Source organism: Coloeus monedula, assembly GCF_965178545.1.
Source record: "Coloeus monedula genome assembly, chromosome: 1".
Lineage (NCBI taxonomy): Eukaryota > Metazoa > Chordata > Aves > Passeriformes > Corvidae > Coloeus > Coloeus monedula.
The window spans coordinates 107,462,420-107,484,238 of record NC_138781.1 but is presented as its reverse complement, the minus strand read 5'-3'; the positions used below and the strand labels follow the sequence as shown (position 1 = coordinate 107,484,238).

The following is a 21,819-nucleotide window of genomic DNA, read 5'->3' as shown; positions in this document are numbered from 1 at the left end:
CTTGCTTTCTTTTTCTTTTCTGTCTGTTCTGTCCAGAACCAAACTGTCTTATTAACTGCCCCCTGGGGACTCTAACCCTGCCTGCCTCACTGCTGTAAGTCCTTTCTACCTTGTTTCCAGAGCCTTCCAAAAGCAGTCATTCTTGAACATGTGGGTTAAGAGAGGGAAATAAATGGCCACAGCTCCAGAGGTGTTGGCACGCACCCAACATCCCTGTGGGGTCCTTTCTATGTGACAGTCGGGAAGAGCTCAGGATAGGAGCTCACCTGCTGTGTCCTGCAGCAGCACAGGCTATGAAGAGATCACACTTGAGTCAAAATTTGTGTTGTTGGGGTTTTTTGCTAAGCTTTTAAAAATTGGCAAAATTTAAGACCGACACAAAGGTGTGCATACAAAGGTATGCAGAAATGTTGGGGAGGGATTCAGAGGGATTCAGATTTATGACAAACTTTTTTTTCTTTTATTTTCCTCTTTTTTTTTTTTTTTTTTTACAAATGCACAGCACTGCGCAGGGCTTCTGGCTGCCCCAGAATGCCTTCCCTCCAACTCTGGCTACAGCAGCAGGTGGAGAGGGCTGGGAAAGGGGCTTCAGCACCAGCCTGTGGCTAAAGGCTGAAGTCACCTTTGCTCATTAAGCAGTTCTGCACCCAGTTTTGTCCAGTGGCTGCTGCTGCCATGGTAGAGGGAAGACACTATGGAGACATAAGCTGTGACCATCCATTCTGCCTCAGAGAAAAGAGAAAACTGTTTTCTTTATTAATTAATATAGGCATAGCCATGGTGGCTGACAGCCTGTTATAGGAAATAGCTAGAAACTGAAGCTGAAATCATCTTTCCCATTTTCAGTGCTCAAGCTAAGAAGTGCTGCCTGTCCACCCATGCCCCTGAGCAACTACCAAACTAAATTACCCATAGGTTATTTATTTAAAAAAAAAAACATTTCTAGCTATGAGAGCTACATGTAGTAAGGGAGGAGGGGTTTTCACAAACGGTTCTGTAGAGTTTCCTTGTCATGGCTGGATTTCCACTCTGCAGGTGGGGGGGACTGACTCAGCAGCCAGCACTTTATGAGATTACACTGCCAGTCACTTTTGGCTCTGGAGCAACATCCATCACCAGCACAGCCTTGTGTGGTGCTGGGCATGTGTACATCACAGATAAGATGAGCTTAACCCTGCTGTTTGGTAAAAGCTGATCAACATCTGCAGGCATGCTGGAGAGAGGCTTTTGAACTGAGAGGCAGCATTGGAAATAAATGTTGTTATCGCAGTGCTGACTCTGATTTACTGCTCTGAAACTAGGATAAAGCAGCCAGGAGCAAGCAGCACTACAAAGATATCATTTTAAGCCTCCTTTCTGAAAGAGGCTAAGACAAAACCCTCAAATCTCATAGCCTCAATTCACCATGTTGTGCTGCTCGTGACTGTTGCTGCACAGATGGGTTTCTCTTAACAAATCTGAGTCTAGTGGCAGCTTTCACAGACCATATGTTGCCCCGGGCACAATGGGATAAGGTGAAGTAAGGACACACAGTCAATCTTTTTGTTAGCACCAATTCAGCCTTACTGCTGTTTTAGCAAGGGTGAAATTCATGATGCAGAGATGGGGTGGGGGGTGAGGAGGCAGAGAGGAGGGGGTGCAGGCTGAGGTGCTCTGTGAGTGCCGAGGGCAGCTGGTCACAGCTCTGTCTCAAGCACTGGTGTGCAGCTGTAGATCACCCCATTGGCTGCATGTTGCCCAAAGGCACCAAGGTTGACCCTTCACTGAGGCTTCCCCGAGTCCAACAATGCACTCTCTCCAAGACAGGTCTCACCAGCTCCATTTCTCATACCTCAGTTCTGTGTCCTCAAAATTGGTCTTTCTGTCCTATGGCATTCATGTTTGGTCTTCCACTGCAATTGAGAGGTTCAATGTTGTGTCACTTTGTTTGTTCACTGTCAATCACATCATGTTACCTACTCCAATATTCCCCATCCTTAGTCACTATTCTCCTTCTCCATGTGAAACAGTGTGATGAATCCTTGCCTCCTGGCTGCCTTGGTATCCCTGCACCTTACTGTGCCAGAGCTTTTCCTTTGCTTTGTATCATTTTTGGTCTCTCTCTTCATTTATCACCAGTTAGCATTCTGACTTTGGTTTTTATTGAACTCCCCTGTACTTTCCAGTGACTGCAGCTTAGTGTACACATTGCTAGAGGCTGGCAAACTGCTCTGATTTGCTTTCATAAATTGCGAAGTATGAGGTGAAATTCAGAAGTCTTTGGCCCTATGAGACAGGCTTGCTTCCACAGTCTCTCATCTTGATGTAGGGAGCATTCAGAGTGAGGCAGGAAGCCCAGCTGTACTTTGAGGAAAGTCCATGAATATTAGAGGCATTACCAATGTAGTGCCAGGGTGAAAAATCACAACTGCAGATTGTTTCTAATCGCAAAGGCAAGCTAACCAGGCCAGAACAGTGGAAACTTGGTCAAGGAATAAAATTTCCATTTCTGTGAATGTTGCCTTTAACACTCAGTACCTCTGAATCCTGTAATTCAGGTTTCAGCAACTGGCAGTTAGAAGTGGTGTTCCAGAAAATGAAATGTGTAAGTAAGCCTCATCTTTAACCCAGCTGGAGATCATAACTACCCCTGTAGTCATTATTCTGTGCTAAGAAGTCTCCTACATGTCAGTCTGAATTCTGAAGTGAAAAAAAGGAGGCAGTGGTTGATTTTTCACCCCTCTTGCAAATGCCAAACCTGGCCTTTTTATGCCAGGTCAGCACTTAGAGTAACGTGTTGAACAGTGGATTTTCCTGAATTATTATGCAAATGTACTTTTTCAGCTCTTCTCTTTCTAGCACGAGGAGAAATAGCAAATGGAAGTTTGTCAGCTACTCCAACTCATCCCTCTTTCTTTCATTGTTTCCTTACCTGTTCCATAAATCATGGACACACATGCAGATACCTGGAGCCCACACACAGCCAGATGTTCGCTGCTTGCTTTTGTCCCACGCCACAACACACGCTTAGCTTTAGTTTGACGGTTTTGTTTCTTAATTCTTCGCGCATCCCGATGGTCTCTAATGCAAGTCACTAACCACTGTTTTGCTCTCTTGGCTGCCAAGGAACTGCCTTGTTCTGCACTAGCCCCGTCCCTCCAACCCTGCTTCTCCCGGCCAGAGAGACCAGCGAACCGGCGCCCACCGTCACGATGGGCCTCACATTCCCCTACTGCCTCACAGTCGCAGTCCACCGGAGATCTGACTTCCTCAGAGGAGTGCGGAAGCAAGGAGCTGCTGGCAGAGACCCCCAGCCAGGGAGGCGAGCTGGCCTGACTCCATACAGGAACAGGGCGGGCCACCACTTGCCTCCACCAGGTCGCCCGCCAGCCGTCTCTGCCGCGAAGGAGGGAGGTCCGCTTGGAGAGGTCAAAGAATGTTCTCAGACACAGCTGCTGAATGTCCGACCTGGGAAACAGAGGTGTTTCTAGAATGAAACAGTTAATGTGCCTGTAATAACTTAATTTTTTTCATAGCTGAGAAAACTATTTTTGTCTCCATCTTTTCTACATACAGTATATTAACAAAAACAAAAAAAAAGGGTTAAAATTATATAAAGTAAGATTTAAAATAAAATGTAAATTAAGTTTTAAGGGAATTTGAATACGTGCTCGCGCTCTCTCCAAATACTGACTGCCTTTTGGTTATATTTGCACTGTTATGTTTTCAGTTTTGGTTTGGGGTATTTTGGGTTCGTTTTTTTTTTAATTTCATGTAAAACTAGGGTCTTAAGTTAATTTTATTCTATTTTAATGTCAGTGTTATTGGTTTTTAAAGGTAAGGTTCTTAAAGATTGCTTCAACTGTCTGAAGCGATACATTTTAAGTAGTGAAGAAAGCCATTAAGCTCGTTCACTAGACTTGTAATTAATTGAGATGGAGGGGAATACAGGTAAACACGAGTAAATGTGTAAAAAAAGAGAAAAGAATGCCTCAGAAAGTCTTACAGAGTTAGCTGTAAAATACACCTACAATACTTGACTTGCATGCCTCTGGGTCCTCGCACTTTAGTGCATGTACATACTGCTACTGTACCATCACATAAATGTGAGTCAAACTGTTTCACTGTAATATTGTTGTGAATTTACCTGTACTGTACTTTTATTGCTGGTATTCTTGCATTTACTATACAAAAAAGAGTTTTTAAATTATTGTTAGCAGTTCAACTGGCTATGTACAGCATTTACTGAGAACTTCCTTCGTTTTGGAAAAATCATGGAATCTCTGGGCATACTAAATTGTAACTGGTCTTGTTTAAGAGTCTGTTGGAGACCATGTGAAGTGGAAATAAAACCCTCAGTATTTACAAGCTGCTCGAGTGCTTCATAATGTTTTTTTTTATGATGGTACTTCCCAGGTTCATTTAACTGGGGGAAATAAAAGCCCCTGAACTCCTCCTTTATTCATAAAGGAAGAAAAAAGCTTCCTTATATGAAATAAATCACGGCAAAACCAAATATTATGCTGTGCTCCATGGACTCCTGTGAACACTGGACCAGACTGTGGGAAGGTTTCTAAATTCCCTCCCTGAACTCCACAAAACCTCTACTCACACAGATAGTAGGACCCATCTTCTCAGTTTCTCTGAGGCGCTATGGTTTGTTGTATTCTCACTCATGGGAGTGAAAACCAGCCAGCTAAACAGAACACCAGAAATATGACCTGTCCAGTATTAATCCAAGCTTATGTACCATCTGTGTTACACACAGAGACCAATAAAACCAGAGCTTTTGTAAAAATGAAGGCTAACAATGAGAAGTAAATGCAGCCAAGAATTCACACTTCTGAGAGGTGGAAACCTCTCAAGCTACTTTGCCTGAGACCATCTGTTTGGCCACATGATTTCTCTGGAGCCCCAGACCTGCTCTGACTAGTTATCCCATTGCTGAACAGGCTCATTCCTGTTCTGTTTCCTTTGCTGAGGTTTTCTGAGGCTCATTTGTTGAAGAACACCATCTGGGCTCCCGAGAAGCCTTCCTGGTTTGCTCTGTCAAGAAATAAGCCCTTCACATCCCGTCCTGTTGTGTCACAGCCAGCTTTCTAGGAAGTTTAATTCAGCTGTTGGATAAGAACCAACTCCCTACCTCCCAAATAGCAGCCAATTGAGGTCTGATTTCTCCCATACCGGGTAGGGCTGTGGCTATTGACCTGGCATCAAAATGTCCATCTGTGGGTCATCATTACAAAAACGGCCGCTCACCAAGATGGGCTGTACTGTACAGTACTGTTCACTAATGGCTCTCTGGTGCCACAGCCAAAACAAGGGGTGTCCAGTGCCAGTCCCGAGCAGCAGCAATCATGTTAGTGATAGCTGCCTTCCTAGCTGTCTCAAAGCCTCACTGCTAGCCTTTTTTGTGAGTTCAGGATAATCCCCAAGTCTGAATGCCTAAAATTGTCCATGGTGGCCACCCTGCTTGCTTGAAAATCTTCCTCCTGCAGAGGAACATTGCTGAACTGTTGCACTAATTTCAGTTTGGGAGTGGAAGGAGGAGCACACGCAAGAAGGTTAACTGCAAGAGTCACAATGGTTATTGGAGAAGACTAAGCCACAACAGAAAACACCTTGCTTGTTCTCAAAAATTACCAGTAGTAGCTTTGCAGGGATAAGGGGGAGGTTGTTGCTTCCTTAAAAGCTATTTCTCCTTGATGAAGTAATTTGAATTTGCAAATGAACGAGCAATGTTGACAACCAGCAAGTGCAGATCACGTTCTGTTTCTTGTGACAGATGTAATTTTTTTTTAATAATGCACCAGAAAATTCAGGGCACTAATCTGTTACTTCAATACTAGGAGATGGTATTTGCCTGTCAAGTCAAGGATACTCCAGTTTGCAGAAATAGCTGCTGGCCATCCTGAAGATCTGTGAGGATAAGCAGCTGCCTGTGTCTTGACCAGTAAAGTGCTTCTGAAACAGCAGGGATCACTGAAACGAAAGCGAGAGAGCAAGAAATAGCAAGAAGGAGAAGGTTAAGCACACACAGAGATTCTGTGGGCAATCTTAAAAAGAATGACATTAATTAAACATAATCTTTCTAGTCTAATTAGTGAATGCAGTGGCATCGAGAAATACCCCATGTTTCTACTGGCTCTTTGGAAGCAACAGGGCTTTTCTCTTCCAGTACAGCTGCTGGTGGGTTTGGGACATTCCTACCCACCCTCACATTATTCCATCATGCTCCATAATTACTTACATAAATCATAAAACAAGTGACAACTCTCTAGTCCATCTGAAGTCCTTTTAAAATCTTCTGAGAGAAAACGAAAAGCCTTTCTAGAAAGTCTGCAGCTCAGTGTCTGTGGGGTATCCGAATTACTGCCTCATGAATAATCAGGGCGGGAGAAGCTTCACAGATTATCACACAAGTAAATGTAAGGGGATGTGAATACACCTGACATGGCTTTGTTTGGTAAGGCTGAAATAGCTGGATTTCACCCAGGGGTGTACGGTGCCAGAGACGATGGCCTTAGGATAATGCCTGTTCTTCCAATACAGAGGGGATCAGGAGCAGGATTGTGACCTGTGGCATCCCTCCCAGTCCAGACAGCTTTTGAGGTGGCTGTAGCATCCCAGGGTGATAGGGTATCCCTCATGTCAGAACACTGATGTGTCCATGTGGGCACCATGAGGAGGAAAAGCCATCCCCTTCTCCCACTTTACTTCCTGCCTCTCCATTGTCATCTGCCCAGGGCATGCTGCCCTCCCCTTTACACACCAGGGAGACCTGGATATATACCAGTGGTAATGGTGCATGGCCTCTTAACTCACCAACCCAAGCTCACAAGGAAATAGCCAAAATAGGACAATGTGGCAACACCACACCTGTGTTGTGCCTCAATGCCTGGAAAACAATCAGGACTGGACCATCCTTCCCCGTTACCCTTTTCCCTTCGCATCCTTGTCTGCACAAAGGAAATCTCCATGACCATACAGTACCCCAAGGCATGCACTTTCTCCTCATCCCTTCCATTCCTGAGTATCTGAACCACCAAGTTCCTCCATGGTCTCTTTGGAGGTATCCCATTTCTTGTTCACTCCCTGTTCCCCAGTTTTGACTTCTTTTTATGTAAATCATTGCAACCTGCTGGAGTATTATTAAGCTTCTGAGTACATATAATTTTCATACAAAATGACAGCTAATGTCTTCAGTCTCCACACAGCCTAGCCTGCTTTGCAGAGAGGCTTAATAGCTTTGAGCAAAGTCTGCTTCCCTTCCCTGTTATCATCCTCTTATCCATCATGCAGGAGTATGAGACATTCTGCCTTCAGGTGTGGGTGAGAGATGTTACTGCCTTGCTACAGATATCCCTAGAATAAAAGACTGACATCTGTTGCTGAAAACCACTTTTTATTCCCCATCAGAGCAGATTTAGGACTTCTCTCATTTTTCAATCTTTTTTGGTGTACACTTTCTGGAGGCCAGTCTTGTCATCCTCTGAAAAAAAATACATGAGAAATCCTGAGAGTACTTGGTGATTTTGGCAGGATATTACCAATGAGGGAGGGATCAATGGGCTGCTCAGCAAAGTCAGTGCAGACTCTCATTCTGAAACTGGCCTGAAGAAAGGTGATGCTCCATATGGAGCAACTGTTTGGAGGCAAAGCTGGGGCTGGGGCTGCACAGGCCCAAAGTAGCTCCTCACAAGTCCCTGGTTTGACAGGCAGCACTTACAGGTTAGAGCTGCAGGAGGTCAAAGGGTGGGTGGCAGAATGTTCCCTTTCTGGGGACAGGGCAGGAGATCCCAGGGTGGTGGACTGAGATCTGAGGAGAGAAGGTCATAGAAAAAGAAAAAATCAGCGTATTTGCCAGCTGCAAGTAGATGGATCTCTGAATGAGGAGCAGAAATAAGGTGGTTTGAATATTGAGTTTTATACATCCGTTGATGGCAACAAGCCTGGCTGAGCAATGTAAGCAGATACTGCACCAAAAGGGAGGAGTGCTGTTAGGCTGTGAAATGTGAATCCTATTAAATGCCAACAACAGCAAATTGCAAATTTTGTTTTGTCCTTTTAAATCCCTACGATGTTTGTTTGGGGTTTGGGGTTTTTTATACACCATAATTGGATTTTTTAATTTCTACAGTAAGACTTCAGAATATGTTTACACACAAAAATATCATGGACTCAGGTATTCTCCTAATCTTCCTCCTGCTCCTCTCTCCTGCTGTGATCCCTCTGGATTAGTCTGCAGAAGAGAGAGCTGAGTGCAAATGGATAAGCTCATCCCACAGGCTTTGCTCAGCAGGCACCTGTTTCTCACTGAGTTGGTTTGAACCAACCTGGCTCAAAAATATTAAGCCCTGCCATAATGGAATAGGGCATCATTCTGGGGTGTTGAAAAAGTTCCCACTTTTACATAGGAGAGGAGTAGTCCATGCATTTTAGCTATTAAGAATTGCAGTGTTAAGTGCTTAGCAATTTGGAACATAAATCTCATTGACTTTCTGCTCAGGGAGGAGATTTAAGTAACTAAAGACATTTGGGGAACTTTTATCACAAATCTCTGACTATGGCTTCAGTGTGTTTGTCTTTAACATGCAGCCTCAATTCCTGATGTTGTCTGAGAGAAGACATGTATTGTGTTGTTCTTCACTGGATTTTCTGCATATTGCATTGGCAGAATTGAAAAAAAATCCACTTTGCATATATGAATGAGAGGAAGAACAATAAAGGCCATGATTTTGTCACAGCTATTTCCATGACAAAAGCAAAGACTTTTGAGAGGGAGTTTTCTTACTACAATGTCACTGTGGTTTGTCATGGAAATCACATCTCAAACAAAAAACAAAGCCCTGGCTTCACAAATTATCTGTGTTCCTGTCAGTCTGTGATGCTTCTGACAACACCACTGTTTCACTATGTACACATAAAAATGTAAGTTAAAGATGTTGCACAGGCATCTTAGATGTATTACAAGTATGTTCTGATGTGTACTCCTATTAAGCAAAATTTTTTTGTTTGTTTGTTTCAAATAAATAATAGGATCATGAAATAGTTGGAAGGGAACAGTGATAAGAAGTTGAGAAAGACAGAGCCCCTGGAAACCAGCACCCTGAACTGTGTTTGGTAAACAATGAGTCTCATTCTGGTTTCCTGGGGAGCAGCCCCAGACCTGTGCCTTGGCTTTAGCAAACTTTGAGTGGTGTCACTTTCATGGGAGGACACATGAAGTGACAAACCTTGCCTGTCCATAACACTGGCAGCATCTCTAAGCAACAGTCCACGTTTGAGTGACAGGGAAACTGGAGCTGATGAGCTGCACTGTGCTGTGCTTTTCCCAAAAAGCCCCGGAGTCTTCAGCAGGACAGACTGACTAGCCAAGCCATAAGTGATGAAGAACACAGTGACACACAGTGGAGGAGACACGGTGGGACACTATTCCCTGAATTATGTAAACTTTTTCACATCAAGAACAGAAGCAAAATTATTCAGAAACTGCAGCTGTATGGCATAACACCTCCTGAGGTATGTGGGTTACTTTTACTCAGCAAAAAATTAGTGCACTTTCCTGGCACATAGCTAAATAATTTAAAAGAAACCCCACTTAGAATTTCCCCTCTTAGTCTGCCTGAACTCTTGGTCAGCAGGTCTGGTTTAGGTGACCAGCAGCCGCCCTGACCAACATCAATCCTTGGTGAAGAACTGGGAGAACTTCCAGTCACTATGGACCCTGTCCCACAAGCACCACTTAGCTCCTGCTAGCTCCCAGAACCAGAAGTGGTTTATTTAGCCAGTCCCACTTACCAGGGTTTCTGGTTTCTCTGACAGAAGTTAGTTACCCTGAAATCATCCTAGTGCAAGCACAGAATATTTTTCTGGTGCTCGTTCTTCAGGTTAGGCACAGGCAACTCAAAACTCAAATGGAGCCAGGATGGGGAATGGAGTGAGGAACTAGACCACTGTTACCTGAGGCCACTGCTGACCTGAATGGAAAAAAAAACCACACCACCCTACACCAAAATTAAATTATCATTTGAGCTACTTAGCAAGTTAACTACATTCACTGTGACCTACATACCAGAAAGCTTTGGATATGTGGAAATGCTTCTTTTTGTGGGAGTCAGGTCACTCAGTAAAATCTAGTTTAAAAATACACACACACTCTTCTGAAGCTTCCATCAATCTTGTAGCAGAAACAGCCAATCTGAAGAAGCAGTAGGACATTTTTAAACCTTGACATCTATTAGGTCAGGCCAGCAATGGTTTTAGTCTCTTATCAGGGTAGCAGACAACTCTGACAGATGAACTGATTAGGCTTGGTGCAGACACAGTAATTACAGCCTAGAAACAATCATTTAAACAGAAAATAATGTATTACATGCAGAAGGTTCATTGCCAGCTGCCTAGAGGCAGCACCTCCACAGCTACTGTGCAGAAATAAAACACATCAGGAAGTACACTGGGCATTAAATCTTCTAAAAGTACATCAGCTAAAGACAAACCACTTATAAACAGCTGATGTAGTCACAGAAGATAACACAAATAAATGTATATATGGAAAACAGTCTCCTAAAGGAAGATGGACAAAGAAGCATTGATCTGTCTGTCCATCTCTCTCTCTCTCTCTCTCTTTAAAACAGAAAGCCTCTTTTATCTTTTTATATCTAGCAATGTATGTGTCTATGTACAGGGGTAACACCAGACCCCTAATAACAGACACTTTGCATGGTCTATAAAGTGGCCTTTTCCACAACAGGGTGGAGGAGATGTTCTTTAGACCAAATCAACTTTCCCAGCCCTCTTAGTATTGTCTTTTATCCCATATAAGCATCACACAGCTTTTAACCACAGACTGCTGGTCTTTGGAAATAGAGTCACCACATAGTATTTGCTCTGCTTTTTTTAAACAGTATTTGTGTGTAAAAGGTCAGCTCAGATTAAGAAGAGAAATACGATACAGACCTTTAAAGATAAGTTAACTGGACAGTGAAAATTGGCCCTTAATCTGCTTAGGAAATCTTTGTGATTAAAGTCTAGCATTTTTTTCTGTGCTAATGAGGGACTAGGCAAGATGGTGACTGTAGAAATGTCTGGGGAATAGCATATAAGCCATGGCTGGTGTTGTTGTTTTCTCTTTTTTTCTAAATCATTTCCTCTGTTAAATTTTGGGTTCTTTTCTGTACCAGTGTGATCAGATGAAGCATACAGACACAATCAAAAGATGCATACGTAGGCTTTCAACCTCCATCACGGTGAGTTCCCTTTTTCCAGCAGGCATCTGAGTGTGCTACCACGTAAGCAAACCTCCTTTTGATGCATGTTTTATGCAAACAAGCCTTTGCTTTAGGGAGCAGCAGGCCACAAGCTGGCACATACATCAAACAGCATGCAAATCCTTCTCCACCAAAGACATGGTTTATAGCGTGCCATCAGACTGTAAAAATGTAAAACATCTGACAAATTCTGTAGAGCTATGGCACGATGGCCCTTTAGAACAGGCAGGCTTTGCTTTCCCAGAGCAGATGCTTTGCAAAGCCTTCTCTGGAACACCTATGCCCTCAGCTGTATATTCAAAAGCCACAAGAAACAGCAATTAATCCTCCCAATTCTTTGCAGATTAGAAAGCAGAGGGAATGGCCACAGATCTCAATTTAAACCAAATTAACTGGAGTTTAGGTTATTGACTGATTTTCTGGCAATTGGTTTCAGCAGAAAGTTAAAAATAATATTAAGAAGGCACTAGTGTTCATTGGGAGGTTTTGAAAAGTTCAAGGGCCACCTGATTGGAACAACTGCATTGCATGGGAAGGTATCACTTGAGGTAGAGATGTCCTCAGTTAACCCAGTGTTTTCCAAATGAGAAATGGGAATGGAACACTGTGTCCCAAATGAAATCAAAGAGGTTTTGTGTGCTCATCCCCTCTGAAAATGTGGTTATTAGAAACAGACACCTGAAAATAATTTTCTCTCTTCTACTCAGTCCTGCCACTGTTACAGCTTCAGTATTTGAACGCTGCCATGGTGTGGTTTAATAAGCAGGATGACTAACATCTGTCTCACAAGGTATTTGCTCGTCCTCTCCCTTGGGAAAGACCTGTATGCAGTGGAGACTGTTTCTATTATGCATACACACTGAAAAAACACTAGCACACACACGTCCGTGTGAGTTTGCCAGAGAGGGTAAGATGAAAGCAAACGTGGCTCATACCTCGGGCAAGGAATGCTGGGGTTCCATCTGCAAGAACAGGGAAGCTGGGGCTTAGGGGAGCCCCCAGGAAGTGCTGCCTTGATACATCTCACCCTTCTCCGGGATACACCACAGCTGTGGTGGGAAGGTGTTCATTGTCTTTAGCACCGTAAACAACCAGACACTCCTGGTGACCAGTGTGACTGAGTGGTTACAGAAAATTTGGAGGCTTACGTGAGTTTTAGCTGTAGCTGCTACCTACAGTACCTGGTAACATAGACCCAAAGAGTTTGACCAGTTACCATATACCAGGATTTCTTACCACTTTTGAGGATTTTTCTCTATATTACAGCATTTTACTGGGAACGTGTTTTTATATTAGTGTCTGTTGTTCTGGAGTGACCTGGAGAAGAAGAAGCAGTCATTTTCTTAGTACAGAAAGAAATCGTGGTACTAATTAAATTCGAGCAAGTAGAGGCAGGAGAAAGGAATTTCTTTCTCTCTCTGTTTTGGCAGTGAGAAAAACATATTTACAGGGAGTTTTTTGGAACTTGGCCACTTTAAACAGGGAATATCCATAGCCATTCTGGAAATACAATAATGCAGTAGCAGTGCTGTGCAAGAAATGATCAGCTTCCAGTTCATGCAGGCTGGATGCCCTTTAGTTGTCTGTGTCCCATGACTGAAGACAGCAATGCTCTTGCCCATTTTTCTAGAGGTGTGTGCTCTCTGGGAAGATGAATTTGTATTTTTTTTTTTTTTTAACTTGGATGGAAAACCCAGCAGTGGAAAGGTTACTGATCTGGAGAGCTCAGCAGGTCTGAGCAGGAGGGGTCAGGCAGCATCACAGTGAAAATAAGCAGACGTAAGAAACTCCAGCTGCTCATCCGCATTCCAGGGGCCAAGGTGAAGCACCCAGCAGGACTGCGTCTGACTGTCAGCCTATTTTCTATGTACCTATCTGAATTTTGATCCTGGCTTCCCTGCTCAGATTCTATATGAGCTCAGACAACACTTACACAACCATTTGCTTCTTGGGAGCATATGGAAGTTTGCTTGCTCTCCTGTGATGGTTGTTGTTCTGCCAGCTGAGAAACTGAGGCATTTAGATGTTAAATAATTTATTTAAGGAGGTGCAGTAGGGCTTGGGAAACAACCAGTTCCTGTTCCTTAACAGGCTGCATTGAGTATACACAGGCTGCCTTTCCAGTGGATCAATGGCAAGGTTTAATAAAAGTTTTCAGACCCTGTGGGTTTTTCCATGAAGCAGAAAGGGGCCATCAGGCTAGATAAGGTGAGCCTGCAGGAGCAGAGACTTCTCTGGCATTATGGAGCTGGTGTCTTAGCATTGCCAAACATTTTAGTTGGTAATTTCCTTAAGGAAGTGACTGAGCCAGATCTCATACTGCCTTAACCTTCACCAGTGAGAGCAGACAAATTATTGCAGCCACAGGCATGACCTCCAGCCATTGTAGACCTGGACTAGATTCCTCTGGGCTGCACCATCCCAGTCAAGGCAAAACTGTCCGGAGACCAGCTCTGGGTGCTGCTGGGCTCCCTCCATGAAGAGAGCAGCTCCAGCTGCAAGGACCCTGGCCATGGGCTTTCCATTGCTACTTGAGCTCTCCAGAGGCAGAGGAGAGAACCAGGCTGCTGTGCTGCATGGTTGGTACACAAGGGAGAGTGAAGCGGGATAAGCTGGGCAGCTGGAGTGGTATCCGCAGATCTGCCTCCATTTATGTTTCCTGCTTTTCCCAAAAAGGACAGCACAAAACAGCAGCATCACAAATACCACATTTTAGCTGTTTTCCTAGCACTCAGAGTGTGAGATATGCATGTGCCTTAACTATGATCATGGAAAATACCTTTCAGTTCAAGCCAGCATCTTTGAGGATTTCCTGGGAGTTGCAGGTGGCACTCTGCCATATAGAGGGATTTAAACACAAATAAGAACTGGTCTCAGTGATGAATGAGGAGCATGGATCCTCACAAAATACGTTGCTTGCAGGCATGTCACAGACTGGCAGTGACATCAGCCTCAAAGGTGGTGCTGGCCTCCTGCCACCACTCAGCACATCTAAAGGCCAACTTGGCAAGAAGAAGGACATTGTGGGCAGCTGTTTGTGCAGCAAGTATGGTGCTGCAGATTGGGAAAATGAAATCTAGTATCACATTGAACCATTTCTTTATGCTTCCTGCACTGAGAGTGTGGCTAGACCCAAGTTTAAAGCAAAAAGAAGGAACAAAAGGAAAAGGTCCAGCTTTATTTAATGTCACTTTTAACTCTGTGGATAGCACCAGGTTTTCATCTGTACCTGCTTGCCTGTGTCCAGAAGCTTTGCTTATCTTCTTTTGTGGTGGGAACCAGCATAGCAAAGCAACTGGGACAGGCTTTTATTGTGCTGCTGAAAGAGCCCTCAGTACCTGCAGAGCCCTCCTTCTTCCCAGCCCTGTCCTTACTCAGCACATCAGGGCCTGGCATGTAAAAGGAGGATTCATGTAGTGCCTGTTGTCTGCTGAGTGAAACCACTCCAGCATTGACTCTCTGGACACTGGATTCTGCTAAAGGAAAATGTGGTAAAACAGTTCTTGGAAATCCAGTGCTGTTCTTGGGAATGAGGAAAGTTTGCTGTGAGCAGTATCAAAGCATCAAATGATTCCTTCACAGAGTCTCAATAAGGTCTGGGCACAACTTTAATTTTAAAAGACAAAGCTTTCTAAATAATCCTGGTATGTTTATGGCCAGGCAGCTATGACATTGCAACCTTATTCTCCTTTAGCATCAGCAAGAGGGGCCTATTTTTTTCGATTTTGAGGAGGGCAGAAAGATCGTGGGTCTAGAGCACTGTTCATCACTGTACATAATTTTGCCCTGGTTATTAATAACCGAATTTTCCCCAGTCCTCTCAAATATCACCCTCATGTTTCTTCACAATTCTTCATTGAAGTCTTAAACATTCAAATTATAGATAGAAACCAAGCAGACACAGAATATTACAGATTGCATCTTCCTCTCCTTGTGTGATTCAGTAACTTTGGCCAATTACTCTGCTTGGGCTCTAGAAATACCAGTAATTCTGTAATTTCTTCACAGAACTCAGCTTCCCATTTTTTCCTTGATCTTGGGCCCTGATTCTCCATTCCCCAACTACATAAAGCACCCAAGGGATTTAGCAAGGAAGAGGATATGGGATCAGGCCCTGGCAGTGTGCAGAATATAAAGAAATTGTCTCCTGCTGGGGCCCCAGCTGGCAGCATTTATGGCTCTGTGGCTTTTGCAGCAAACTGATCCCTGTGCCAGAGCCCAGAAACAGAACCCACTCCCTGCTCCTGCTGAGCAGCAGTGTAAGGGCAGGACACAAAGCTGCTCGGGCCTGAAGGAGGGCATTTCACAGTGCCTTTGAGATTGGCATCCAAACTACTCATCAAAGGTGTCGTGCTCCATTTTACATTACATTTGAAAAGAAGAAAAGCTACATAAGCTCTGCTAAGTGTCCAGGTAAAAAACAAACTGAACCATCCTATGTGTGGGTGCATCTGAAGCCTGTAGCTTAACTGATGGACAACACAGGGATTACAGTGATGAAGAACTAACCCTGCCTTCACACGCTGTGCAGACAGCTGATGAAGCTAAGATCTTTGCAGATACCTTCACTGGCACCTGTTCTTTCTCCCAGAGACCATCCTCTGTCCCTCCACAGGTGCTTTCATCTCTCACATCCTACCAGAATATCAATGACTCTCATGCTAAGCAGTTTCTTATTTACAGCCAAAGTTTCAGTTGTTGCTCTATCTCATTCTTTACCAGAACACAAATGTTTTTGATCCAGACCGAGACCCTGGCTCATGCCAGACATTTTTATTGATTTTAAAACTTTGGCCAAAAAGTATATTGCAAGGATTGATCCTCCTGGCAACTTCTGAAGACATTTACATCTATGTAAAATAGCCCATGGATGAAATTCTTTGCAGAAATTACTCTGCTAGTTGCACTGAAAATCACCAAAGTGACTCAGGCAGAAAGTCCAACCCAGATACTTTGACTCAGTGCCATTTCTGTGCTCCCTGTGCATAGGAAAGCGAAGGTACAGAGACCAGAGCACTTATAGCCACGTCTGCAGGAGCCCCCTTACAGACAGAAAGCAGAGGTTGCCCAAGGATCTCTTTTCTTCCACTCTGTTTTGCAAATGTACCCAGAGATACAATTCTTCCCCTGATTTTCATACTTAAAATGTAGGATTTTGCGGAGAGGTATTTCAGAGTCAGAATCAACTTTTCTGACTTGTAAGGCTTCTTGTTCCAGTCTCCTACACTGTTCAATGTGGAACAGCCTTGCAGTATGCCAGTCATGTTGTACTACAGCTAGCAATGAAAACAAAGATAATGATAAGGATATATGATAATACACTGTGACAGCAACAGTTTTTCTGTGGTTGGGCCATTAGAACAATAAATATTTGCTGCCTTGAGGATGGAAGGTACTCTGTCAGGGAAACAAATTTTCCCCTTTTTATACTAAGTAGGGTAATGAATTTTAACTTCCACTGGGAAAAAAAAAATAGTTCAAACTATTCTTGCCATCAAGGAAAATTAAGAAAATGCTTTGAAGAGCAGTATCTGTTCTAAACCTCTTAAACAGTGGTAAATAGCAATCCTGGTTTTACAACCAGCTTTTCCAAGTAAGGGTTTTCATGGCACTCACTCATACTGATCCTGTTACAGCACTCTGGTTTCAAGAGAACTAGACAGAATTACAGGGGAAAATATTGTTAAAAACAAAAATGCTTCAATTTTAGCTGATACTAGCTAAGAGTCAATACATTATCAGTTTTCTGCTGTAAAAGAAGGGATTTTTTAAATATTAAGATGTCACAGAGGCTCCATGAGCTGAGAATATCAAACCCATAAATTACCATCATATCAAAAATAATGCATCTAGCTATCATAGGAGCTTTCCCCTGTGTACCAGAGAGAGGAGAGTGCTTAGACCCATGGGGGTTAATGTCTGGGAAAGCATTCAAATTATAGAATCCACAAATGACTCGCAGCCCCCATTAAATTTGTTGCCTTGAATCAACTGGGAGTGGTGTAGGGGATCCCACAAAGGGTATTATCCTGTTTGGCCTTAAGCCACTCACTGAAAAATATGCATATTGGAGGTGAAATTGAATTGCATAGATTTGTTCTCTAAATATTCACCATATGCTCTCGTAAAAGCAAGTGCCAGCCCCATCTATAAAATAAATTGTGTATTGTGTAGCTGGTTTTTTTGGGCTTTGCTTCAAATCCTTAGTAACAACATGACATCTGTAAACATTTGAGTCATATACAACATGCTAAATTAGTTTATTCCAAATTTTTAGAAAGGGAGGCTTGACAGCCTAAATGTTTGTTTACCCGTGGATTGCTCTGCTTTATGTAATTAGTCATTCTCCAGTTCCTCAGCAGTTCTAACATATCTCTTTCAATCCTAAAACAATTTGTGCTGTGTCAACTATTGTGGAAAAGGTAAGTACCATCCCAGAAGGGACCTCATCTCGTCATCATTAATAAACTTGTAACACAGAAAAGTAACACAACCCATTCTCTAGTTAATAACATCTTGTGTGGTCTGAGAATTACAGCTGTACAGAATATATGTTCAACAGTTATCTAGTAAAATAATAGGAATGTTTTAGTAGCTCCAGATGGCCTGCGCAGCAAAAGAAGAAAACAACTGTAATGACCTTGACACTTTGACTATACAAAGCTAAAAGATGCCTTAGGGCCCCTAGGTGAGACACATCAAAGAAGCCAGGAAGAATTTCTGCTGTGAGTAGGCTTGGATTATGTCCAATACCAATTTCACTTGTAACCTGTTTTCCAGGTCCTGTTAAATGAAGTTTGGATTTTCACAGGAAGCTTGGTGTGAGGGGAGAGATGAATGAGAAAGAAGCTCACTGCCTTCCTGAAGAAGCCACCTGAGTGCTTCTCAGGTGGTATGTCCAGGAAGAAATGAGGAATCAGCATCCCAAGACAGGAACAAGGATGAGAGATGCTGAACAGAAGAGAAGCATGGGGATTTGGGCTGCCAGGTAAGAGGTATTCATGTGAACAAGCAGGCAACCCAACTGTTCTTGCAACAGCTGGTAGAGACACCTTACAGCTCTGCACAAAACCCCAAAATGCCAAAACTTTCCCTTCTGAAGCACTGCTCAAAGGCATCTGTAAAGACTGAATCCAAAGACACTGAATCCAAAATATTGGCTCTGATGGAAATGAAAGGCAAATTTGTCTGTTAGATGTCCAGCTACTGGGCATGACATCTGCAGTCTCTGACCAAAGAGGGCTGGTGCTCTCCGAAGAGTCCTCACTGGACCCTGGGGATGGGTTCTTGAAAGGTTTAAGACATGTTGTAGGTAAAGCATGGAAAAGAACCATGGTAGGGGGCAAGAAACACTAATCCTTCCCTACCACCTCCTGCCTCAAGCATGAGAAACAAAGACTAAGACCTCCCAAATCCCTCTGCATGAGCTCAGTGCAGGGATGCTTCCATACTTTCGTTTACAGTACTTGTAACCAGTCTCTCAGCCAAGTTTATTTCTCAGATCAAACACCTGGTATTAATATGTTGTACCTTGAGCTTGGCAGTTTTTGCTGTTGTGATGCTGGACTTTGGGTATTCCGTGACTTCAGGCACTGTTCATGGGATGTGTTTCTCCTCCAAGACCAAATAGGGGCTCAGAAGCAAAGGAAAAGGTCTTTTTAAACAAAGCAGGGGTTTTTATCCCCTAGAGAGACATTCTGCAATCTGTTGAATTTTTCTTCCCTTGTTCACAATATCATTGAGGAAGTTCCCAGGAAAGCAACATGAGGCTCAGTAAAAATGATGGCTTCTTGAGAACATTACCTAAAGAAGCAAATGTGTTTATCATAAAACCTCCAACTGGCCTGAGGCCAGATGGCTTACAAGGAAGGAAGGTGAAGTTCCTTCTCCCAACCCTCCTAAAGAATCACAACCTTTTTTTTGTGTTTGATTGAAGTTTAAATGTTGTTATAGTACCCACCTTAAATATAATTTTGCTCTCTCTCTGACATAACAATATGTTTACTATCAATCCCACTTTATATGGATCAGATACCCATAATAGCTCTTGGCATATTGTTTCAGTAATATGTTTTATTTGGTAACCTCCTAAAAAAGTAACCCCTAGAGCTTACATATTCATAGTAGTTTAAAAACAAAACCAACAACAACAACAAAAAAACCCCCACAACTCTGATTGAAGGCTAACACTTTCAGTAGAGATAGGATGATTTACTTTGAGACAACTTAAATTTAGTATTGTTTCTACATTTTCTATGGAAAGTGTGTCTTAATAGTGCTGACATGAGATCTCTTCATTGGTGTCCACATCATATAGGGAATCCATAACTTACCAAAGATCTAAAAGCAAAGACCTGAAGTGAAAATAGCTATATCCATATGGCCTACACTCATTTCAAATGACACAATTCAAGGCTTTTTAAGAATAAGAGGGAAAGAGGGGCCAGATCACCAGGCAGATATCAACACCTTACCACTGTTACCTAACGATGTCTGGACCCCTGCCTTGCAGTTCAAGATTTCAGAATTACTCAGGAGCACTTTTTTTTAAATTACCTATTACCATCCACCATGAGTTTCCTGCAAAGTCTTCCCCAGGATGTTTTTTTAATAGCTCCCCTTTACAGCTAGAAGAGAAGATGGTGCTTTTAATGGACTTCAGTAGAACCTTCTAAGGTCGTCTTTCCAACAGATGGGCAGCTAGAACCAAAGAAAATTCTGCTGTACTCCCAGAAGAGACGAGCACGTGGTATCTGTACAGGAGATAAATACGCAGTATGTTTGTAAGTCCTACTTCTAGAGAAGATCATCATGCTCCCTCAGCCATATTCTCTTCAGGTCCAGGACTCTGCACAAGGAAGCCTGGCACTGTGTGATTTTCACTTCAAGTCTCTCTCTTCTGATTCTATTCTCAGATTCACCACAAAGAGCATTCCCTATGGTGCAATTATCAAAGGCTTGGATGCAGCAAGTACTTACTTGCCACCTTAGATCCTTTTTGTTGTGTTGCTGAGAATTCCATGCACTTCCAGGATGCTTTTTTCCAGCCTGAGCCTGTGTGTTGAGCACAAGTTTGTCCTCAGGAGGTGCTATATTTGGTGACTTGCTTTTCCAAATGTTTTGGAGCACTGTCTAGCCCTAAAATCATGTTAAATCAGTCAGATTGAATGGTACTTGCAGATTTGTTGAGATCTGGTGACAGACACAAAGGACAAATTGGTCTTTTGGAAATCATCTCAGCTTAACATCTCCATCATTAGCTGTTTATCAAAACAGAGCTGGATATCTGACATTACTGAAAAACAAATGGATCCTGCAAGCTGTCTCAAAGACTGTGTGGTAAGAATAGCTCTGAAATAGTTGTGGTGATAAAATCCATGCTCAGATGGATAAGCCATCCATTTTCTAGCCATGAAAACATTGGTGAAACTGTTTCTATATTGGATACAGGTTAGGAAGCTCTGCTATCCTGGATCTGCAAGAGGGATAAGAAATTATTAATTGTTAAAAACGGGGTTAGTAGAGCTTGTAGTCGTCACACCAGATGAACCAGATAGAGCTCATCTCCCAAGGAAAGTGTCAGTAACTGAATGATGCAGAAGCCCTGAGAATTTCAAGTCCCTGACTTGAGAAACTGAAGGAAAGAAATGGAGGAAGCATGAATACAGCCCTAGAAGGAGGTACCTTGATGAGAAGTGAAGATCTACAAGAATGTTTACTTGATTTATTTATTTCCTGCCGAATGAAGACAGGTGGTCTTTATAATTTGACCGGGAATGCCAGAATGATTTAACATGTCAAGGTTCTCTCATGCAATATTGAAAGCAAAATCTCTGGAACAAGGATAAAGGAAGGGGCAGGAATTGCAGACTGGCACACAGAGAAAAGAGATCACCTCAAAAAACTAGCAAAATTGTGCACAGCTATATTTATTTTCAGTTGAACATAATTTCAGATTACTTCAATTCTACTTTGCTGAAAGAGGAAGAAAAAAGATCACCCAACTCTCTAACAGACCAGGGGCCTGCCCATTTCTGGTAATGTCCCAGGAAGTGAACATTATGTGGTGAAATGTTTGCAGCAGCAGTGCAGCCTATGTAACAGAAAGTGCACAGCGAGTGCTCTAGCAAATTATTCATGGACAATAAATAATGTATAATGTGTCTCAAATATTAGGGAAGTGCACTTTGCAATGTACACAACATTTCTATTCCAGATGTCATTTTTATTTTTATTTGGATAGTTCTTTCTCATTAGCTCTGTGGGTAAGCATGACCTTGCACGAGCCAGGGGGTTTTTTCACGCATCATGTGACAATTCTCACATCTATTACAGACTAAAACAAAAGAAATTTTCTCCTCATCCTGTTCTCATTAGGATTTATTATTAAGTTCATATATAACCAGGATACTTTGTTAGCTTTATACACACATATATTTTCTTGGGGGTAAGATTGTCTCTGAACCACGTTATCCTGTTGGGTTTAGAGGCAGTAAGAGTGTTTTCAATGCCATTTACAGAGTAGGTTGTGTAGCAGTACATACTGCATCAGCTCTCCGACCTTGGGAGC

At 42.8% G+C, this 21,819-nt stretch overlaps 1 protein-coding gene across 9 annotated transcripts in view; it reads left to right on the top strand.

The window, feature by feature from the left end:
• Positions 1-4,319, top strand: part of MTCL1 (microtubule crosslinking factor 1) — a 104,348-nt gene extending 100,029 nt beyond the window's left edge. For 8 of the 9 annotated variants that reach the window (XM_082294337.1, XM_082294336.1, XM_082294335.1 and 5 more), the window contains one exon: positions 3,106-4,319. In XM_082294337.1, the coding sequence (XP_082150463.1) occupies positions 3,106-3,315 (210 nt within the window). In that variant the 3' untranslated portion in view covers positions 3,316-4,319. Of the gene's footprint in view, positions 1-36; positions 95-3,105 lie in introns of all 9 variants that reach the window. The other variant, XM_082294340.1, reaches the window with a different exon arrangement.
• The last annotated feature ends 17,500 nt before the right edge of the window (positions 4,320-21,819 follow it).